Raw genomic sequence first — 21,114 nt, 5'->3', positions numbered from 1 at the left:
AAGGAAAGGAAAGGAAAAAATGGGGCGAGGGTGGGAAAGAGATTAAATTAGGGTGCAACACTCTAACTGGAATTAGCTGCAGTGCTGGTGATGTCTGTGCTGTTTTAAGATCTGTTTCATATCCACTCATAGTTATTTGCCTGAAAAACCATGTTTTTCAAGCTTAGTCTTACCTGAAATGAATGCTGCTTCTTTCCATTATCACTGTTGCTGGAATTGAAATGGCTGCAGATACAGAACAGTGTAAAAACATGATGAGCTATGTAGCTTGGGAGCAATTGAGCAGCTGAATACTGCATTATTGAGAAATCATTCGCTACCTCTGGGTGTTAGTGAGAAACTGGAGAGTCCTAGACTGGCATGCAGGGCATAGCATAGGATGAATAAACATTGCTGAGTGCTGAGTATTTGCTAGTGAATCCAGCATGGAGCTTCAGCAGTTGTGTGTCATCCCACTGCATCCTCCAGGGCTGGCAACACACACAAAAGGAACAGTGAATGCCAGGAGCCTTGTGGCAGGATTGTTTCCTAAATAACCAAGTTATCAATGAAATTAATGACATTTTATATGATGTGCAGCAGGCAAAACAGCCATATTTTCAAGTGTCAATGTGTGAGAACCATTTAAATATATATCAGTAGTCCTCAAGGGACTTGTAGATAGGTGCATGAAATTGTTGTTTTTATGTGCATACCTGTATATTGCCAAATTATTCCTGGCTTAGTATTTTACCTCCTATCTAGTTAAGATAGGAATCTCTTTAGAACAAGGGGCTCAATATTTTGTAAAATATACATATATCTCTGTCATTTTACAAATAATAAGCTGTAGATGCAAATGATCACTAATATTGCATGTGTTAAGCTAGAAATTCTAATTCCTAGCTTCTTAGGTGATTGCAAGTACAAATGTTTCTTGACTCAGCATGGTGTCACAAAACATGGAACCTTCTCCCATGCTGAGTGGTGGTTATTAAGTATATCCTAGACCCTGTAAATCTCAGGTTATGGAATTTGTCCCAGAATCTGCTTTTGCTGTGGTATTGTGCTGCAGAAACTCATCCTGTATTTTTTAAAGCTAACACAAAATATCCATTCCATATGGTTTTGGAGATGTACTTAAAATATGAGCCAAGTTCAACCTGATGCAGTGCTGTCTTGCTGAGCTCTGAGCTAGTCTAAAGCAATTTCTTTCAGAGGTGTGATCCCATTCATGTCAATGAGATTTTAAGTCAAAGCCTAAAGAAAGTATTTTTAGTAACAGCTTTAAAACCTTTTCATTACTATCTGTTTAAATCAAATGGCTTTAATTTAGGAGTAAATACAGTAAGCGTGCCTATACCATAATTCCAAGCAGTTTCCCACCTCCTTGTAGATTTCAAAACTCCTATTGTTTCCTACCTATGCAGCAAGCCCAAGGACTTCAGTCTGTTTATACACAGCCAATTTAAAAAATCTTTGGCACAGAAGGAATTGGAAATATGGAGAGAACTAGTCACAGTAAACAAGCTAGGGATTACTGTGTGGTATTGGACTACTTAAGCTATTGAGGTTAAGAGCTGGCTTTTCATTCTGTCCCAAAGATCATCTAAGGTTTCACTAAAATAAATGACCCTGTGCAGACTGGATTTTGAATACTCAGGTTAAAATAACTGGGTTTATAATTTAAGTTGAAGCAGTTACTGTATTTGCTGCTTGCTACACTAACTACTGTCAAAACTGAACATTTATTTATTCCATATATGTCACTACATGGGATGTACAATGAGCATTTATTAGTTCCACATCTCAGCAGGAGTGCACAGTGGCTCTTCAAAAAAGAAAAGCAGGTAGCAAGAACAGTAAGTTGAGTGATGGCAATCTCAAAACCTCTTCTTTTGGCTTGAAGTTTACCTTGCAGGGAAGGACCATGGATATAGCTGATCCACTGAAATGTACTGATGGAAGAGACTTGTATTTGACTTGACATACTGGGCAAGAGCTTAAAACAAAGCCAAAGCATTCCCCCCTTAGAAAACAAGTATGTAAAAAAACACCTAATTTCTTTCAGTTCGTAAAAACCCCAAAACATTTCTCATTTATATCTTCATGTTTTTAGTGGAAAACAAAGATGGTTTTTAAGAGGAAAATGTTCTGTATTCACATGTGATCCTTAAAAAACACATGCTATTTTGAGCAGTGAATTGCAAGCCGGCCAGTGAAAGAAGCAGCAATATGTTCCTAGGAAATTTTCATTCCTCCCTCTGTTCTGCAGGGGAATGAAACTTACATTAATTCTGAAAAACAAGCATGAGCAGAGAAATTTAAAATCAGCCATAAGCTTTCTCTGTTTCTAACTCCAAAAATGAACTGCATTGAGGACTGCAGCAATGCTTTCCTGTTCCAGTGCCATGCTGCTGGGGGTCCAGGGAACTCATACAGGGTTTTGAAACCACTCAAGGAAGACAAACTTCCAAGTATAGCTCTTTTACAAGAAAAAACATCCCTAGTGTGTCCCCTGCCTCACTGCAGGTGTGTCAGTAACATATTGTGGACATCTGGAAATGTGTACCTGTGGATGGGCATAAAACAGTGGATGTGGATGTGCAGAGACATTTCAGTTCTTTGCAGCAATCCTGCCCCTCTGAAGAAATGGGACCTTTCTCAGGGAAATGCCCTGGGGCCAGAATTTCTCTAGCAGCATGAACTGGAGTTGTTTTCTCTAGAGCACATAGAGGGTGTGCAGAGGGAAGACTGCATTTCAGCATAGAAATAAAATGTTTTGTTTAGATTTGTTGGTTGATAACTCAGAGTCTTTGTGGAGGATAAAAAACGAGCTCTAAAAGAACACTGAACCTCTTCAAGGCTGCACATTGTATTCCAGGTATACCTTCACTGTCAACATCCTACCTGAATATTAGCTAATGATTAATCCTCCCATTCAAATGGGGGTTTTGTCACTTTTAGGAAGGGCTGTAAATCAACATGAGCCCTGAATACGCAACAGTTCCTATAATTTTCAAGTGATTAATACAGGCATTTGACCAAGAGATGTTCCAAGCATCAAAGAGTTAAAACTACATTTTAGTAGAACTTCAGGGAACACTCTCATTGCTGCCTGGTTCCTTGCTGCCTCATTCAGAAAAAAATGATGTTACATTATACATTTACATTCTTAAGTGTCATCTACATGAAAAATTTTAGCCATTTCCATTTTTTAAATTGTAGTTAGTGAAACTTTTATGTATTCAGACAAAATAGGCAGCCATAGGAAGAAGATAGCTAAAACTTGCTTGTTTTGGTAGACCGTGGGACTTGTTGGCCACCTGGCTTACTGACCAGATATGTTTCCTGATTTAAAGGAACTGCCTGTTTGATTCTGTAGTGTCACCAGCTAAATACGGCAAGCCTGGAAGCTCGCCGGTTTCTCCTTGGAGCGCAGCGAGCCCTGGGAAGCGCAGGCAGGGCCGCCGCTCCTTTGTGCTGCCGGCGCGGAGGAGCGGAGCGCCTTGGCCGGGGCAGCTCTGCCCCCTGCAGCTCCGCGCCGGCAGCGCCGCCAGGCAGGAACCCTCCCGCAGCAGGGCGGCTTCTGCAGGGGGGCATCGCCGCTGAAACTGGAAATACAGGGCACGAGCCTGTGCTATGCGAAAGGTAAAAGAGAGCTGTCCCATCCGTGCTGCTTGGTAGTACTCACTGCTTCCAGAAGGAGTATCTGATCTCGGAGTGGAATAAAAACCCAGCATTAGAACAAAAATCATAAGGGTAAAACTATTCTTGGTGTGGCTGGACTGATCTCAGAGCTGAATATGACCCCTTACTGATGAAGGCTAGTTTGGGCTCTGCTGATATCTGAGGTATTACAGGAAATTGTGTGTGGATCCATATTCTCAGAACCCTTTAACTCTGTCTGCAGTGCCACCACTATCTCCTCATATAACTCCATTCTTGAAAAACACTGGGTTTTGAAACCTGTAAATGCTAGTTTTCTCCTCAAAAAAAAACACATTAAAATAAATCAAATTCTTTCAGATATGTTTTACTAACACAAAAAAAAAGAAAAAGCAACCAACAACCCAACAACCCAAAACAACCCCCAAACATTATTATGTTCCCTATTTTCATTCCCTCAGCCCCAAGGATATAGCATTACCACTTTGTCAAGTTGGATCCAAGCCCTCTAACTGATGAATTGTCCATAGGATCCATATGGAGCTCCAGGAAGGTCACTGCCAGTGTGTATAGTTCCAAACCATGTGCATGGGTCGCAGTGTGTACTGGACACCCACAAATACAGGCTGCTCGTGCCAGTGACCTCCCAGAGTGAAGCACTGTGCTCATCCCTAGAGCTGGCTCCACCTCACAGCTCTGACAGTGAAACAGCAGTGATTTGAGCAATGGTCAGACACCATCACAACAAGCTCAGATAAGATGGCTAGAAACTAATTCTAATAGTATTGGGTTACTAAGCATATTGTGGAGTTCTTTCAGTGGGTTTTAGTACCACAGAGGGAAAGTACATAATCCATTATGATACACATTTTTCCAAATACATTTTAAAAGCTAAAACAAACATAATTTTTTCTTCGAACTTTAGGCTTTGTTCAACTGCACACACAATTAAGGCACATTCTAGTGCCTGTGACATCCACAAGGAGCTTTGTGTCCTTCTGGGACAGCAAGAGAGATCTGGTGGATCAGACTCAGCATCATCTAGGGCATTTCAGCTGGCACCAGACACCTGTGCACAGCCATATGGATCCCAACTCTAGTGTTGCCTAAGTGTGGAACTCAGAAATATCTCTCTTGTCAAGCATTGCCATTAAAGGTTCTGTATTCCTAGGAATGTAGAAAGTATTTCTGTAATCATACATCGTCACCGCACTAAATTCTTGAAGTCTTTAGGCTATTTTCTTGGGTGACTGATTTCAAGCTGTGAAGAAACTGCTTGTAAAAGAGATTGGTTTTGTTGGTGTTCCAAATATTATTAATATAGTACTGTAGTAAAAACTTGTACATTTTGGTATTATCCAGTGCCTGAAAAAATGTTAAAATGGATGTTGTGAAGAAATCTCACAGAGGGAGACTAGATGATCTGTGGGGAATAGACAGTTTAAGCCTCAGGCTTCTATAAGCCAATGAATGCAGGAGAATAAAACATTTCATTAGCTCTGTTTTAAGAACTCACTCTGTCAACCCAGCCTGCCAGTTACCTGCCCACCATTGTTTAAAGACATCAGGAGGTTTTGGCCAATCAAGCTTTTAAATGCATCTTGTCCCTACATTTTTAAACTGGCTTTTTTTTAAAAAAAAACAAAACAAGTTACTGATTGTCAATGACAAGTTCCTTGGACTTAAGATAATTGGAGCACAATCATTTCCTCTTTCAAGGATTTGGGTTTGAGTCACTTTAGATTTCAAGTAGGTCTCAAAGATCACCAAAAAGGACTGTGAAATTTGATATCAATCATTTTTAATCCAGTTAATTTTACACTTATGCCAAATTCACATCAGGTAGGTACATTTAAAACTATAGAATTCAATGCCCTGCTATTACTCAAGTATCCAAAGCTGACCTTACAATTTTAGAGGAAGAAAATGGTTGTGAATTCTCCAAAAACCAGAAGAATTCATGTGAGTGGGTACAGTTCCCAAGTATTCAGAAGCTGAGACTTCTCCATGTCCTGGAGTAGGGCCCTCAATGCCCATATGTTTTTCTCTATGCAAGTGAGATCAGTCAAGCATTTCTACACATTGGGTCTGTATTCCATTTTAATCTTGTGAGTGAAGTGAAAGAGGTTATATACAGGATTAGCAGTCAAGATATCCACAGGCAGCGGGGACAGCATAGTTCTCAGTGCACATTATGGTTAGAGCACAATAGCAAACATCTTTGCCAAGATGATAAAGAAGAAACTTCTCTTTGTTGCCAATAATAAATATCTAGGGAAGAGTAAGTATATAATGAATAAAGTGTCCTTAGGGAAATGTTGGAAGAACCTACATATATATTTCTGTATTTTTAGTCCCAGCAGCAGTAGAGCTGTGTGAGTCTAGTGCTCTGCCCAGGGTAACTAGTTTGCTCAGAATTATCACAAGTATTTTTTCCTGCTTGCTGCTGTCAGCTCCTAATGAGGAAATTTAGCCAGCCATGCCAGAAACCCAGATTTTTGAGAGCCAAAACAATGGTGTCCATTACAATCACAAATCTCTTTCTCACTCACATACACAAACACACAAAACCTGAGCAAGCACCTGCAGGTTTCAGAATAAATTAAATATCAACTCAAAATACAACACCTTTTTCACAGCATAAACTGGATCCTGCATATATTTTAGGACCTGATGATCTTAATTTTTGTTGAATATTGAACTAGACGAAAATCCAAACCCAGAGTGTACTTTGTGATAGTAGCTCTCTGTCTATTAGATTATCTTGCAAATATTCATTTACAAAAAATATGTAAAAACTATGTAAGAAAAACATCAATGAGCCAACTGCAGATTCAATTTCTGCAGTTGGAAAAAAATAATTTCTCATAGTCAAGCTCTTCATTCTCCCTGCTGCTTTATGTTATCTCTGTTTTAACTGCTGTTAATGGAAGGCTCATCAAACAGCAGTGCCAATACACAGTAATATTTAAATGCTGAATTAGACTCATTCCTCATGGCAGTCCTCACCCTTTCAACTATTTTCCCTGCATACATTGTGTCTCCATTTATGTGAATGAGAGAAGGGTGCACTTAGGGAGAATGGAGCAAGCATTGCTCAGCTCTGCAGCCCGGAGAGAAGAATTTGTCTCCTGTCTTACATATTTGTCAAAGAACAAAGGGAAAACATCTCCTGCTAAAGAAAATCCAGGACACTCCTTCAGCAAAACTTCCTAAAATTAAGGAAATAATTCAAAACAAGACTTGGCTTAAATTATCCCTTTCTTCAGTTGCCATTCTAACTTCCAATAATTTGATCAACTTGTTGCCCTACTTCTGTTGGTAAAAAAAGCCAAACCTGCCCCTGCTTCTAAATGCAGTTCTGCTTTGAAAAGTGAGTAAAAATGGCATGCAGGCTCCATGCATATTCTGTGCCAGCTACTTCCTTATCATATGTGCTCAGTTTGCAAGTAAGGAGCCATTTCCTCCTATGTGCCAGCTCTGCAAATTTCAGGTAGCACCTGTAGGTCAGCCTGGAGTTTTTGTCCTCGTTTAGGATGCCTAAAAACCAAGGCTCTGGCAAACAAGAGTAAGCCCTCAGTCACAGATGTGCAATTTTGTAGCCTTCTATGGCTTTGAGTGAGGTTTAAATGACTGGAAATGATTCTGTGTGTATAAACAGGAGAGACTAGAAAGCAGCATGGTGTTCTTTCTGCTGGATCTGCTGTGCTAACAGGAGTAGAAAGCAGTGAACAATATTTAATTATTAAGTGAACAGGTAGAAAATATATAAGACTCTATTTAAAAAAAGAAGTTTGAAATTCCATATTTTCAGAAATCTGTATCCTATATATTCAGCATTCAAACAGACAAGAAAAATAAAGTGCTTCTCTTTTTTTCCTATATGGGTCATTCATATGATAAGAAGAGAGTGTATAGTCCTCATATAACAAAAAAAGCCCAAAATTACCTGAATTATTTTGCATGAACTATCAAAATAAAAGATCATTTATAAGTTCTCATTGTGGTGTGCAGTAGGTCAGAAGAACCTGTTTTGCTGTATGTGAATGCTAATCAACTATGGGCATTTATTATTTATCAATCTTTGTAGCTTTGGCAATGAAGCATGAACATTTTCTACTCTTCTGAAATCTCTGTAGCCTGGAAGACTAGAGTTGAAGTTTATCTGATATATCCATAAATTACCTAGGATAATACATAGCAAGAAGAAGTTTTCCTAATTCAGAGTTTTTATTTTGCAATCCAAGTGCAGATTAAACTGAACTGTATAAGGCATGCTCCATTAGCAAGAGTAAAAGAAATCCAAAAATATAATTTCCAGCTATGTAAATACTGATCAATGGAGGCTTTGCTTGGATGAAATTGTTCTATTCTGTTTTTTTCTTCTAGTTGTGTGTTATACTGGAGCCAATGCAGGAACTGATGTCAAGACATAAAACTTACAATCTAAGTCCTCGAGACTGCTTGAAGACTTGCTTATTTCAAAAATGGCAGAGAATGGTGGCCCCACCAGGTATGTTTCACTTCCAAAATTCTACTTATTTTATAATAAAATTAATAGAGAAGCAATGGGAAAGCTTACTTATAAAGGAAAGTAATAAAAACTAACAATGTTCCCGAAGCAAGCCTGAAAATTATTCTGATATTTTATGATTTCAGTCTGGCACAACTGATTTATAGATGTGCACACTGAGACGGCTTCACTATGACTAGGATATAATTTAGTACAAAAATATGTGTAGATGGAATGCAAAATGCCTACTGGCTCCATTAGAATTCATTGTTTGTGTAATCCTGCTTCCTGGTGTGACTCTGAAATTACAGCTACAATTCATAATTAATTATCTTTGAGACTAATATTAAGTTATGTGCAGGTCTAGACCTAATCTCACTCCTCTTACACTTCAAAATAATAATTCTCTCTTTTTTCAGATTATAAAGATTTTTATATCTTAGAGTTTTCACATGGGTGCCCAGGCCAAATTTTGAGAAGAACAATTGTCCCTCTGTGCTTTGCCAGTTCAAGCAAAGCTCTGTGATTGTCCTGATTCAGTCTGAGGGTTGCAGGCTTGCAGGGCAATACCATTTTGCTTGTTGCTTGCTGTATGGATGGCAGCAGTAGGGTAGAGTTTGAGGCTGCACCCTCCATCACAGTAGGACCTGCATTTTTATTTAGCACCATTTCTTGCTGTGTGACCTTCAGCAAGTTCCACAGTCACTTTGACCACCATGATCATCATTATGATACTCCCATCAGTAAAAGTCTTTTGAATACCTTTATTGACAATGCAAGGAAAATAAGTTTTGTTAATCCATCAGAAAAAATTGAAAGCAGATTCCATTGGTTTGAGTCCAAATATCATTCTACGGTTTGTATGTTAAATCTAACACAACTGCTGCTATTAAACTTAGCAATTCAAAACTAATTGAAAAACTATTTCAGCACCACTTCTTATGGATCATTTTAGTTCTTGCTTAACAGTATCTGCCATTTGCTTTCCTTCTTATCATTTTATTGCAGCAGAACCCACAAGACAACCAACAACCAAACGGAGGAAAAGGAAAAACTCTACCAGCAGCACTTCCAACAGCAGTGCTGGGAACAACGCAAATAGTACCAACAGCAAGAAAAAGTCAGCTGCTGCAAACCTGAGTCTATCAAGTCAGGTACCTGTAAGTCTCACTTTCCTTTTAGGCCTGAATCACTTATGGTGCTTTAATTCTTTCCATACATTGTAAAGAAGGTGCATTCTTGAGCCAAACTATCACATGTGAAAGGCAATCTTGCACAGTGTGCTGTGGAAGTGGGGAATTAGTGGAGAGGTGGGAAGGAGCTGTTCTGCAGCGCAGCTTTAATGCAGGACCCTCAAACAGAAGTGTCCTGAGGATCAGATGTGATTTTTTTAAAGGCCTGGGCCAGTTCCCCTTTTTGTCAGGGGGAGTCCCTTCAGTAGTGGCAGGACTCCGCTCAGGCCTCGTGTTTTAGACATAGCATGAGCCTTGCAGACTTCACCTGCCAGGTGCTAAGCAAGGATGTGTCCCAGTGGTGCAGTAGAGCTGTACCTGAGGAAGCTGCTGGTCTCTCTGTGTTAGTACCTTACCAGGTTCAGATGCTGAACAGGAACAGGTTATGATTTAACTTACCTGCAGATTTTACCTCTTTGTCCAATCACTCCCCTTGCAGAGGGTAGGTCCCCTGGAATGTGGTACTCAGCTTATCCACCCTACTAGCTGTAACTCTTGACATCCTAATTGTATAGGGAGACACCAAGTTATTTCCAGAGTAACAACTGTATCAGCTCTTCAATAATGTGACATTTACTGTCTTAGTCACAATACAGGGGTATTCAGACCCCAAATTGTGACAAAGTGTGCCTTAGTCAATAAGGAGATAGCTTATGCATTTTAAAGCTTGGGAAATTAATTTGATATTATAGGAACCATAAAGTCATATCCTGGGAATAATATGCAGGTATTTTATTGGATTTTTGATCAGCAGATAGGAAGGGGTAGGTGTCCTCTGAAACCTGACAAAGAATATAGGCGTTTTGCTAGCACAAAGCAGACACTTCCTAGGAAGCTTGAATATCCAGATTTAAAAAAGAGGAGTAGACTAACACCAGTGAAATGAAATGAAGATTTTTGTTTAGCAGCTGATTTAGCAATCCACTAGTTTACAGCTTTGGGCTTCAGTACATTAAACTCATATTTCCTCCTTGTCATATTAAAATTGGCTTGCATCCCCAGAGTCAGATTCTTTCCCTAATATAGGCATCTCTGTGTTTTTCTGGCAGCACAAAGCAGTCAGAAGGCTGACTACCTGATCTCCTGGTGGCAGGCACCACCCTGCCCCACTGATGCTATCTGCCAGGAAAACCTTTGGATCAATATTCAACCATATTTAAGAAAAAACTGCAATGAAGTGCAAAACCAAGCAACCAGCTAGTTCCCTGCTGTCTCCAACTTTAAAAGACAGTAGACATTTTCTGTCAGCTACATCCTGCTCAGAGTTCAGCAGGACCAGAATGTGACCCCCTGCCTCTCTTCAGCCTGCTCCTCCCTGGAGAGAGGACTTTTGTGGCATTCAGTGGTAGCTGTGTGTACTTGAATGTTTGAATGTGGTTGAGCCCTCTGATAGTTACCTGTCACTCCCACTGATAGTGAAAGTGACTTCAGGTGCTGAAGGCTGCTCCTGACAGATGAAGCAGTCAAGGCTGCTCTTGTGATGGAGATGATAGTTGAGCATCTGAGACATATTGGTGAAGTTTATTATGGTATGAGGGATGGATTTTTAGCCTTCTTTTACTTTCAGGATGTTGCATACTCAATAGTTTTCAATATTCTTTGCTTTCTGTACCAGTGTAGGAAAATGGTCCAAACTCTTTTGTATGGAGGATCAGGTTCCATTTTTAGGACACTTCTCCTTTCCATCTGCAAAGGGGAAAATGCTTAGCTGTTCAATTTGACATACTAACAGCTCTTCCCATCTTCCCCACAGCAAAGATAGCAAACCAGATGGAATTGATGGTTTGGCCACCCTGTAGAGTAGACAACTCAAAATAATTTTAGCAGGAGGATATTTTGGTGTAAAACTATTCAACGCTTTTCAGTTTAATAAAGAGATGTTATCCCACGCTTCTTCAAAACTATGCATTCTTTGAAGTGGACCTTGTTGCCATTGCTTTCTGAAGATAGCTGCAGGTAGCAGGAACTTGCTTTCTGTTTCTTTCCCATAACTGTACTTTAAAGTGTATCATTTAGTAGTTAATGTTTGGTTTCCCTTACATGCAATAGAAGACAAGAGATCCTTGAACACAATTTGGCAGTTTTCAATTCACTGAAATATTCATTTGGCTGTACAGCTTTCTGTGAATGGGACTTTTCTGATCAGTAGAAAAAAACCCACCCTACTGAAATCATTCACTTTCAGTGTTAAAAGCATTTCCCCTCTCTTTATTAGAGAAGAGGAATGAAATCACTGCATCGTCTATCCAGATGACTCAAATAACCAGAGCTAGTTTCAGTTCCATTTTTCTCATTCTCCTCTCTGGAGAACCCCACAATGAGCTCATATCTATATCAACCCTGGATTAATATGAAGTCCTGTATTCCAACTTTTTCTCCAATGATTTCTTTCCTGCCAGCAAAGTCAGTCTCTCCATCATAATCACATCAAATTTCCTGTCTCTTTTATGCTTCTGTTTTAACTTTGATATTAAATTAATCCTGATTAAATAGTGTTTTTTTAGCCTCTATTCTATGTGATGTTTCTTGGTTTAGGACATTAGTAATTATTCCATTTTGCTCCTACATTAATGCTGCATGCAGTCTGGCAAATATGTGAACTTACCACACACCTCATCCCCATTTCTCACTCACACCATTAACTTCTGTTTCTTTAATGAGGTCTTCATGCCTAGAGAGGTAAATGTCCCATGTTCAGGATAGTGTTCAGATAACAGAAGCACCATCAGCTATGGAAAATCTTGAAACTTCAGAGTTTTGTCATTTCCCCACAGCCCCTTCCAGCTCTTCAGATAAATACATTGGGCAAACCTTGATTAATGAGGGAATGTTACTTGCCAGATAGACGTTCTTCCACTAGGAGATGGAGAAGGTTGTGCCATTTCCTCCACCTGCATTATTTTCTGATCAGTTGTCCAGGCACAGACAGTGCAGACAATAGAGAGCCAAGCTCAGAAGGTGAAATGATGTGATTGTGTTTCCATGCATGGGTCAGATTGGCACTGCATCCTGAAGTTGTTGAAGCCTAATCAATCAGTATCATTTGTACTCCTTGTGTTGCCTTAAATTTATTAGCATTTCCACAGTGCTGCCACATACTGATACATCTCTAATGACAACCCATAACAGCATCTGAAGGGTCTCTGCTAGTGGGTGGGTACCTTCCCTTTCAGCAGGAATTTGAAAATGTTCACTCTCAGTCCATACTCTTATCTCTAACTATGTGATGCTTTCTCAACTGTGGTAAATAAAATACAAATTTTTGTCCTTTTGACAGTCACCTGCACTCTATGTACCCATTTTCTCTTATGATGGTGGGATGAACAGTAGTTTCTGTGATTCAGTTCATTCTCAGGTTACTGATTGCAGACCTTCAGGATCCCCTCAGGATCTCTTGTCAACATGACTCTTCTGGCCCAAGTCCCTTGTTTAATACCTTTTCTATGTACTACATATTTCCTACATTCTTGATACAAATGCAGTTAGCCAGTGTGCCACATGATTGCACCACACAACTCATTCTTAGTTTGGCTCATTGCTTGTCCAGTGATGCTTTTGACCCAAATCCTGTAGGTGCTGAGGTAACACAGTGTAGTGTGGTGGAAGTAGAACTAAGTGCTGCTAAAGTCAGCACAAATCCAAAAACGTTTTTCTCACCAGAAATTTCCTGTTCTCAGGCTCTCCTGGGTGCAGGCTTAGTACTGCCAGTGCTCCCCATAGGTAAATTGCCTGGTTTTAGTGCATAAAGGAAGCAGACAGGACAGGGACCCAGGAAGTGTAGTCCCCTCAGCTGCCTTAGTCTCAGCAGATGCCAGTAAGTTAAACTTGGATCTGTTCATATTCTCAATCACATCTGATCTTTGAAAGGCTTATTAGGCAGAAACTGGAGTTACCAATTTCCTCTAGACAAAGAGCAAAGATGAGCAACAGTCCTTCTGCAAGGTTCATAGAAAACCTGCCTTTCTGATGTTGGCCTTCCTATCATTTTAAAGAAATTAGTTACCTAATTTGGGTGTGTCATTGTCTTACCACTTACACAGTACTAATAATTTCCTCTAGTATTTGAAGCTAGCTGCAATAATTTCCCAAATCTTTGCTCAGTTTTCAAGCCTTCTCACTGACTAAAGTCATATTCCTTAGCATTTTTCATATTCTTCTGTTTCAAATAAAACTTTCCCAAAAGCCCAAACCCTTGTATTGTAGAGCAGTGATTTGTACATTGAGATCTGTGAATTACAGGTATAAGCAAGGTCATCAGAAGGGGTTCATCCAGCTATTTTCACTTAAATATCACTCTCTGTTAAGTTTAATTTTAAAAGGGCATATTGATCTATTTTCATATTTTTGAAACTTGATAGCAATCCACAACTCTCACAAGCTCTAAGAACCATTGCTCTATGCTGCTCCCAGTCATCACCACAGAAATTAATAGGTGGATTTTGCTTTCATTTACTAATGAAGATCCCATTGAGTGTAGTGCTGTAACCATAAACCCAGTGAAATACCATGTGTTGGAAAGACTAAAGCATCACTACATGCCACTGAGTCAATGAAACATTCTTTGTTACATCCAGAGTCTAAAGTAGAACCTCCTTACACTCTTTAAGCAAGTTACGTTTCTCAATAATCTCTCTTTCTCTTTGTAGCTCTCTGTAAATTCAGAAACCAAATCCATAAATAAACCTGCTAATGTGGAAGGGAGCAATGCAGTCTCATATGTGTTTCAGAAACAGGGAAGGTTTAGGAGGTTTGTAATGGATGTTGTAGAACCAGAGCTACAGTGCCAGGGCCAGAGATTAGTGTCAGAAATTATCTCATGTCTCAAAACCATGCAAATCAGTCTAAGATTTAGTAGTAAAGAGTTGAGAGAGAATAACTTGGTTTCCAGTTTTTGTGCTTTAGGAAAAACATTCCAAACAAGAACAGAATGTCAAGTTAACAGTGAGAATTATGATGAGATGTGAAAGATTTTTCTCTAGAAAGTGTTTACTCTGAAACCTAATTAAGTCAGTTCTGTTTCTAAAGATCACTTCAATACCAGTCAGTCTGATGTTTTTCTCATGGAAGCAGTGACCATTATGGCTGTGGGCAGCAGTGGGGCTCTCAGTCAATAATAATTTTTGTGCCAAGGAGCTAAAAAGTCAATTATTAAAATATTTACCACTAACACAATTCCATAAGAAGGAAAGCAGGAGGAGAAACCCTTCTTCCTTTGACTTAGCACTTAGAGGTATGCCAGCTGCTAAAACTAGTGCAGCTTTCAGTCCTTGGAGCATGAGATGTGCTTGAATGATACACTTGAGAGTGCCAGGCATTTTTAATTACCTTAGGCTTGAGAAGCACTGTTTGTCTACTTCTGGGGGCTGTGACAGCAGAGCTACAATCTGACCACTGTAACAGAGCTACAATATGACCACTGTGACAGAGCTACAATCTGATCACTGTAACAGAACTACAGTCTGATCACTGTAACAGAGCTACAGTCTGACCATTGTAACAGGACTACAAACTGACCACTGTAACAGAGTTACAAACTGACCATTGTAACAGAGCTACAAACTGACCACTGTAACAGAGCTACAAACTGACCATTGTAACAGAGCTACAAACTGACCACTGTAACAGAGCTACAAACTGACCATTGTAACAGAGCTACAAACTGACCATTGTAACAGAGCTACAAACTGACCACTGTAACAGAGCTACAAACTGACCATTGTAACAGAGCTACAAACTGACCACTGTAACAGAGTTACAAACTGACCATTGTAACAGAGCTACAAACTGACCACTGTAACAGAACTACAAACTGATCACTGTAACAGAGCTACAGTCTGATCACTGTAACAGAACTACAAACTGATCACTGTAACAGAACTACAAACTGACCACTGTAACAGAGCTACAGTCTGACCACTGTAACAGGACTACAGTCTGACCACTGTAACAGAGCTACAATCTGACCACTGTAACAGAGTTACAAACTGATCACTGTAACAGAGCTACAAACTGACCACTGTAACACACTGAGCGAGGCTATGCATTAACAGCAGCAAAGATGGAAGGCAAGGGGATGGGGAATTTTACATTGCCTAACAGATTTTTAACCTCTAAACTTCGCCAGGACATTGTTTAGCCATAGGATCGTCCCAAGTTAAAAAGTTTAGTCACTTAACTGGGCAGGGCAGAGCTAAATTTTGAGGCTTGGTATAAAAAAAAAAGATAAAACCTAGAAATGACCAGTCTGTTAAATAGAAGTGCTTGCATTTGACTGTTGTGTGAAGTGATCTCTGTTTATATAGTTTATATGCATCAATTTAAGTTTGGATGGCAACTAGGGTTATTACAGGATGAAAGGTATGATATACATGAAAGCTTCTTTTGTGGTTATATTATAAAATACTACATCTCTATCACATAATGTAAAACGACCACTGCTTTATTTACAGTGCTTCACTACAGCCATATTTTACTATCATGAGACATTCCTTGACCAAAAATGTTGTTTCTAATCACAGAGTAAATTAATAAGATTGAGTGACTACAGTCTAAATCTTTTTTAAACTAATTTAGTCAAATATGTGCTACCATAACTAGGCCATAGCAGTGTGTGCTGCCATGCAAGAGACTAGGGTTTAATTCTTGGATTCTGCTTCTCACTCCATGAGCAGGAGCTAGGAGCACTCCAGAGCTGCAGCCTCAACCCTGGGAGGGATGGAGCCTTGTGTCATTCAACAGCAGTGACCCCCACTGGCCAATTTAAGGAGAAGCATTGAGGGGCTCTAAAAGGAGTCACTTCCAGTCCTCCTCAGAGGTTGGTGGTCATTGCACGGGATCTAGTGAGTGGAGGTTCAATGGGGTGCACTTGGTGGGGTCTTCAGCTTTCAGTCTGAGGAGCAGAATCCTCTGGGGAGGAAACAGCATGTGCGCTTCCTGAGACACTATTTTTGCCTGATATAACTGTAAGTGGCAAGATTGTCAAGAATTTTTTTCAGATGTCCTGACGAATGCTGTGATATCTATCTTTTAAATAGAGCGAGGGAAAACTCCACTAACCTCAATATAATTGTAGTTCAATTCCCAGAGAGAGAGAGAGAAGGACTCAATAGCATAGAGGGAAATACAAGTGCAAACTGTTCTCTCAGTGGGAGTCATGATGTGAAAGGAATAATATTTGAAATGAACCTGAGAAATCAGAGGTGGAAATACTCACAAGGTCATCGAACATCTCCCCACTGATGCACGAATGTTTCCTACCACAGATTGAGATTTTTTCCCGGCCTAGTGTTAGGTGACCTGAGCGGTAAAACTAGCACTGTTCCCATGGGATGGTTAATCCTCAGCCTGCCATTATCAGGAACAGGAATATTGTTTTAGGAGTGGGGATTACACTTTTGTTTACTTAATGCCATCTTAGTACCCTAGACTACATCTCCTCAGATTGGCCTAGAGTGATTGTCTTCCTTTCAGCACTTGCAGCTGTTGAGCACATTTCCCCTCCCCATCATTTGGTGGATGTAACACATATTTAACTCTCTCCCTGCCTCCCCAGCCAGCTGCTGCAGCCCCACAGTGACTTTGGATGTGCTTGTCTGAGTCCCATCCGAGGTGCTGCCCTCTTGCTGGTCTGGCAGCAGAGAGAGCTTGAGGCCTGCCCTTGAGAATGCCAAAGCCAAAGGAGCTGTTGCCACCTCGGTGTGTGATCCTGTGTTTCAGCCCCTGGGGTCCTTTTTGCCTGCCCTGTAACCCTGCACACTCACACGCAGCTCGCTGTCCTCTGCCAGGTCTCTTTGGTCATTAATGCTCTCCATGCAACGGGATCAGGTCTGGTCCAGCAGGGCACACCACACAGAGCCTGTTCTTTAGAGGGATGGGATAAATTAGAATAAACTTTTGCTTATCAACACCTTTGTCTTTTAAACTATGTCACAAAGCTATGTGTGAGGTTTTGTTAACCAAATATTTCATGGATAGATGGAGTAACAAAACAGACAAAGTGAAGAAGAAATAATGTAACAATTTTCATATACTCACAATTTTTTTACATAGCACAGGCTGAAAATGTGACACAAACATTCTTTTGTAACATGCCAGCCTTTGCTGAGGGATATCAAGAAATAGTGTAAACACTTGCAAGCAATAATTTATATTGTTTTGTGGTGAAGGAAGTAGATATCTGATTAAAAAGAAACCTTATTAAATGCAAACATTTGTCTTCTGTTTGCTATTAACATTCATAAGGAGGAACAGATCCTTTAAAAAAATGAATCCATTGTTCACCAGAATTCTTGGAAGGGCTTGTTAAATCAGCAGGAACAAAGCTATACATCTGGAATTACTGCACTTCTACCAAGCACTACCTGGTGCCCTGACACCTGAGCTGCATGAAAAGATGCATCCCACATTTCTTTAGCTGTTAGCACAGCAGCCTGATTCTCCCTTGAACAGAGAGAACAAGAGAGCTCTCTGGCTTTGCACCTTTGCTTTCCAATCTCAAGTTTGCACCTTTCTATCCCATGCTGCTTAGGTTTTTTTGCAGCAAATCTGTGATGCACTGGAGTACAGTAGGCGGTTTACTTGTTTTCATGGAAGGACAATTTGTACTTAAAGCAGTGATTAGATGAATTCTTTCTTTCTTGCATGCTTTAGTTTCTGATGAGTACTAGCTTCATCAGTGTAATTATAATTAGCACTCTTCATCTTGCTTTTACGGTACCAGCTGGACAGATTGGTCCTCTTACTGCACAGATTGGCGGCAGGGTTGCCTACATGGAGTTAGGTGACAGGCACCATGAAATAACAGATGGTAAATTCAGGGCTTGTTGGCAATCAGCAGGTTTTTGCTAATGACTTAATTAGCTATGCAAATTGTCAAATCAGTGTGAACATTGTTTTTATCGAAAACTTTACCTAAATTAATTACCATAATTAAGTAGCAGAATGTCAAGTATATTGGATGCGCAAAAGGGCTTGGCTGGCTATGGATAAGAGAGTTACCATCTTTATTAGAGTGCTGTGCTCCACGTTTGAGAAGTCTGAGGATAAGAAATGTGGTTTCTTTTAAACTACTTTTAAAATACGCATATCACCAAGTTCCTACTGAGATACACCCTGGTGCCTTTCCAAAGAAAATGGCTCAGGAAGGATTTACTGGATAAAGGCTAAATATTTTAAGGAGAAGTTTAAAGGCAGTTTCATAGCCTGTTTATTTGCTTAAAATCAGGCATATTTTTCAGCCTACCTGCTTTTCAGTTCTGGGGTATCTGAGATCCAGAGCCATGAGCATGCGGCTATAGAGATGTGTTATAATTTTTAATTAAATTAGAAATAAAGTGTAAGCCTCTCTCCTTGTTCCTACTATATGGGAACTTTTAACTGTTGTTCAAATGTCACAAAGTAAAAGAGATGCGAATTCTCTAACATAATTTTTTTAAGTTGATTTTTTCTCTCTCAAGGTTTCCATATAACAAATATTGGGTGCTGTTCACAGGATGTGATGGTGGTAGGAGAACCAACTCTGATGGGAGGCGAATTTGGGGATGAAGACGAAAGGCTTATCACTAGATTAGAGAATACACAGTATGATGCAGCAAATGGCATGGATGATGAAGAAGATTTCAACAATTCACCTGCACTGGGAAATAACAGCCCATGGAACAGCAAACCTGCTGCTAACCAGGAGACTAAATCTGAAAACCCTACACCACAAGCTTCCCAATAGGTTATTCTGCAGCAGTGCCCACTGCAATGTACCTCAGTGGGTTATTAATTACTGTTTCACAGCATTCTTCAAAATAAAATTTAAAAGAAACACCTTTCAAATGATACAGTATCTATTTCTAAACTAAAGCTATACAACTTTTTTCGTTAGGGAAAACTCTTGTATAAGCTTCCATATACATTCCTTGGAAGTATTGTCATACAACTAGATACTGGCACTGACCTCAATTAAAATAATTGAAAATTAAACAGCATCTCATGGCAAATTTCTGACAGTGCATTTTATTGGAAGGGGTTGTTTTTTTCCTCATCAAACAATGGCCATATTTTAACAAGTCATCAGTGCTCAGGATCTCATTAACATAACTATGTAAAACTTTTTACAATTGTAATATATTTTCTGCTTTTCAACTTGCACCTGAAATTTCTTGTTTCAGAAAAAGATCAGCTTTTAAAGAAAAGTAAATTAAAGTAACTTTTGTTCAGTCTTTAACTTTTCTTTCATCAGTTAATCATTCAATGGATCCAGCATTTTTAATTTACATTTAGCTGATGCCAGTAGATACTCTATCCATCATTTAATAAAAATACTGAAACAAGAAATGTCTTTTTTTCATCAAAGACATGAGAAATATTTTTATGTGGAAAAAGACACCCAGTCCTATGAGAGTTTATGCTTTGTAAAATTGCTGTCGATCCAGATATTTTAAAGCCATGTAATCCATTAACTTTGTGGGCAGCTTAATAAATCTAAAACTTTTGTGTTTTCATTATTGTATCTGAGTTGGCTTTGTTGTTATTTCTTTTCATAGTATATTTCTTGTATAATATTTTTGTAAAGCCCTCATTTTTTTGTTTTACTTTTTCGTTTTGTTTTGTTTTTTATTCCGGTGTATTTATGTGAAACTTTATAAAAGAAACTAATTTTTTTTCATTTACATATTAATATGTTCAACTCATCATGTAAAGACACAGTGAGTCAGTGTGTTATATAATACAACTGTATTTTATGTATGCTTTGCCAATAAGTGTGCCAATAAACTGTGTTAACAAATGTGCTCTTATACAGCATTTACAGTTCCTTGTATGCACAACAACACACCCGTGTTCAGGATCGTGCACCAGGGATTTCTGGAATTAGTGTTTCACTGAATTGCAGTCTTTTTCCAGCTAAAGGGAAAGCCTTTGGGTAGGTGTGAATCACTTGCAGCTCAATTTGGTTTGATGCTCTTTTTCTAACAAGGATGTGCAGCACCACAGGTGAGTTACAGCAGTGAGAGCCAAGTGTGAGGGACTGCAGGGCATCCAGCTAGAGAAGCTCCATCCTGAACTTTGCATCCCTTGCCTTCCAGGGCCAGGGCTTATCAGAGCAGGGATTTCCACTCTGCTGAATGCTGTCTGATAGTTTTATGATGAGAGGATTTAAAAAATTCTCCTTTCTTTGCTTTGCTATCATATCAGTTGTTCACAGGCACCAGTGAAACCCCTGGAGTTGTGCAGGTGCCCCAAGCACAGCCCAGCCTGCAAAGCCCTGGGCTGAGCTGGAGGACTGAGGCACACATAGGCAGGCACGTGGGAAGCCCTGCAAGGTGCACCCTGAGAGTGGCAAACACAGGAAGAACTGTCAGCAGGGAGATGCTGAATCTACACAATCCTGCCTTTTGTGCAGGGGAGGAGGGTTTTGTTCTTCCATGCAACTCTACTTTCAATATTGCTGACATTGTAAGAGCAGCTGAAGAAACTCCTAGGTTTTTCTGAGTGGCTGTAAGTGTACCCAGAAGCCAGCCTAGGGAAATGTGTCTCCTTAGCATATATTCATATTTTTTTATTCATGCTTTTGCTGGATGTGATTCTACCAAACAGGTTTGAAGCCACCACTGCAGAAGGAGTACAAGGCAAAGCACCCTGTATGGCCACTTGGTTCTTGGTGAGAGACAGCTCCCTCCCTGCCCCAGGAACCAGCCTTGGCCCCTGGTGTGGGATCATGCTCCTGCAGGCAAA

General features: G+C 39.8%; 1 protein-coding gene across 3 annotated transcripts; it reads left to right on the top strand.

Moving 5' to 3' along the window:
- The first annotated feature begins 8,017 nt into the window (after positions 1–8,017).
- Positions 8,018–20,177, top strand: LOC139599724 (LIM domain-binding protein 2). Of its 3 annotated transcripts, none has more exons than XM_071447284.1 (3): positions 8,018–8,161; positions 9,173–9,321; positions 18,884–20,177. In XM_071447284.1, exons 1-3 carry the CDS (start codon positions 8,059–8,061, stop codon positions 19,112–19,114), a joined length of 483 nt encoding a protein of 160 aa, XP_071303385.1. In that variant the 5' UTR covers positions 8,018–8,058; the 3' UTR covers positions 19,115–20,177. The 3 variants fall into 3 exon arrangements, with proteins under 3 accessions (XP_071303385.1, XP_071303386.1, XP_071303384.1); XM_071447285.1 differs by having other exon boundaries at positions 9,170–9,315; XM_071447283.1 differs by having other exon boundaries at positions 9,170–9,321.
- The last annotated feature ends 937 nt before the right edge of the window (positions 20,178–21,114 follow it).

The sequence above is a fragment of the Agelaius tricolor genome, unplaced genomic scaffold (genome assembly GCF_023055355.1).
Source record: "Agelaius tricolor isolate 1412-34295 unplaced genomic scaffold, bAgeTri1.0.p SCAF_24, whole genome shotgun sequence".
Classification (NCBI taxonomy): Eukaryota; Metazoa; Chordata; class Aves; order Passeriformes; family Icteridae; genus Agelaius; species Agelaius tricolor.
The sequence above is the reverse complement of the archived record's forward strand: the minus strand, read 5'-3'. Positions and strand labels throughout refer to the sequence as shown.

Coding starts and splice junctions, on each gene's coding strand:
- LOC139599724 (XM_071447283.1), top strand. CDS start 8,059: ATGCAGGAACTGATGTCAAGACATAAAACTTACAATCTAAGTCCTCGA. Junction 8,162..9,169: donor GAGAATGGTGGCCCCACCAG/GTATGTTTCACT, acceptor ATTTTATTGCAG/CAGAACCCACAAGACAACCA. Junction 9,322..18,883: donor GTCTATCAAGTCAGGTACCT/GTAAGTCTCACT, acceptor TGCTGTTCACAG/GATGTGATGGTGGTAGGAGA.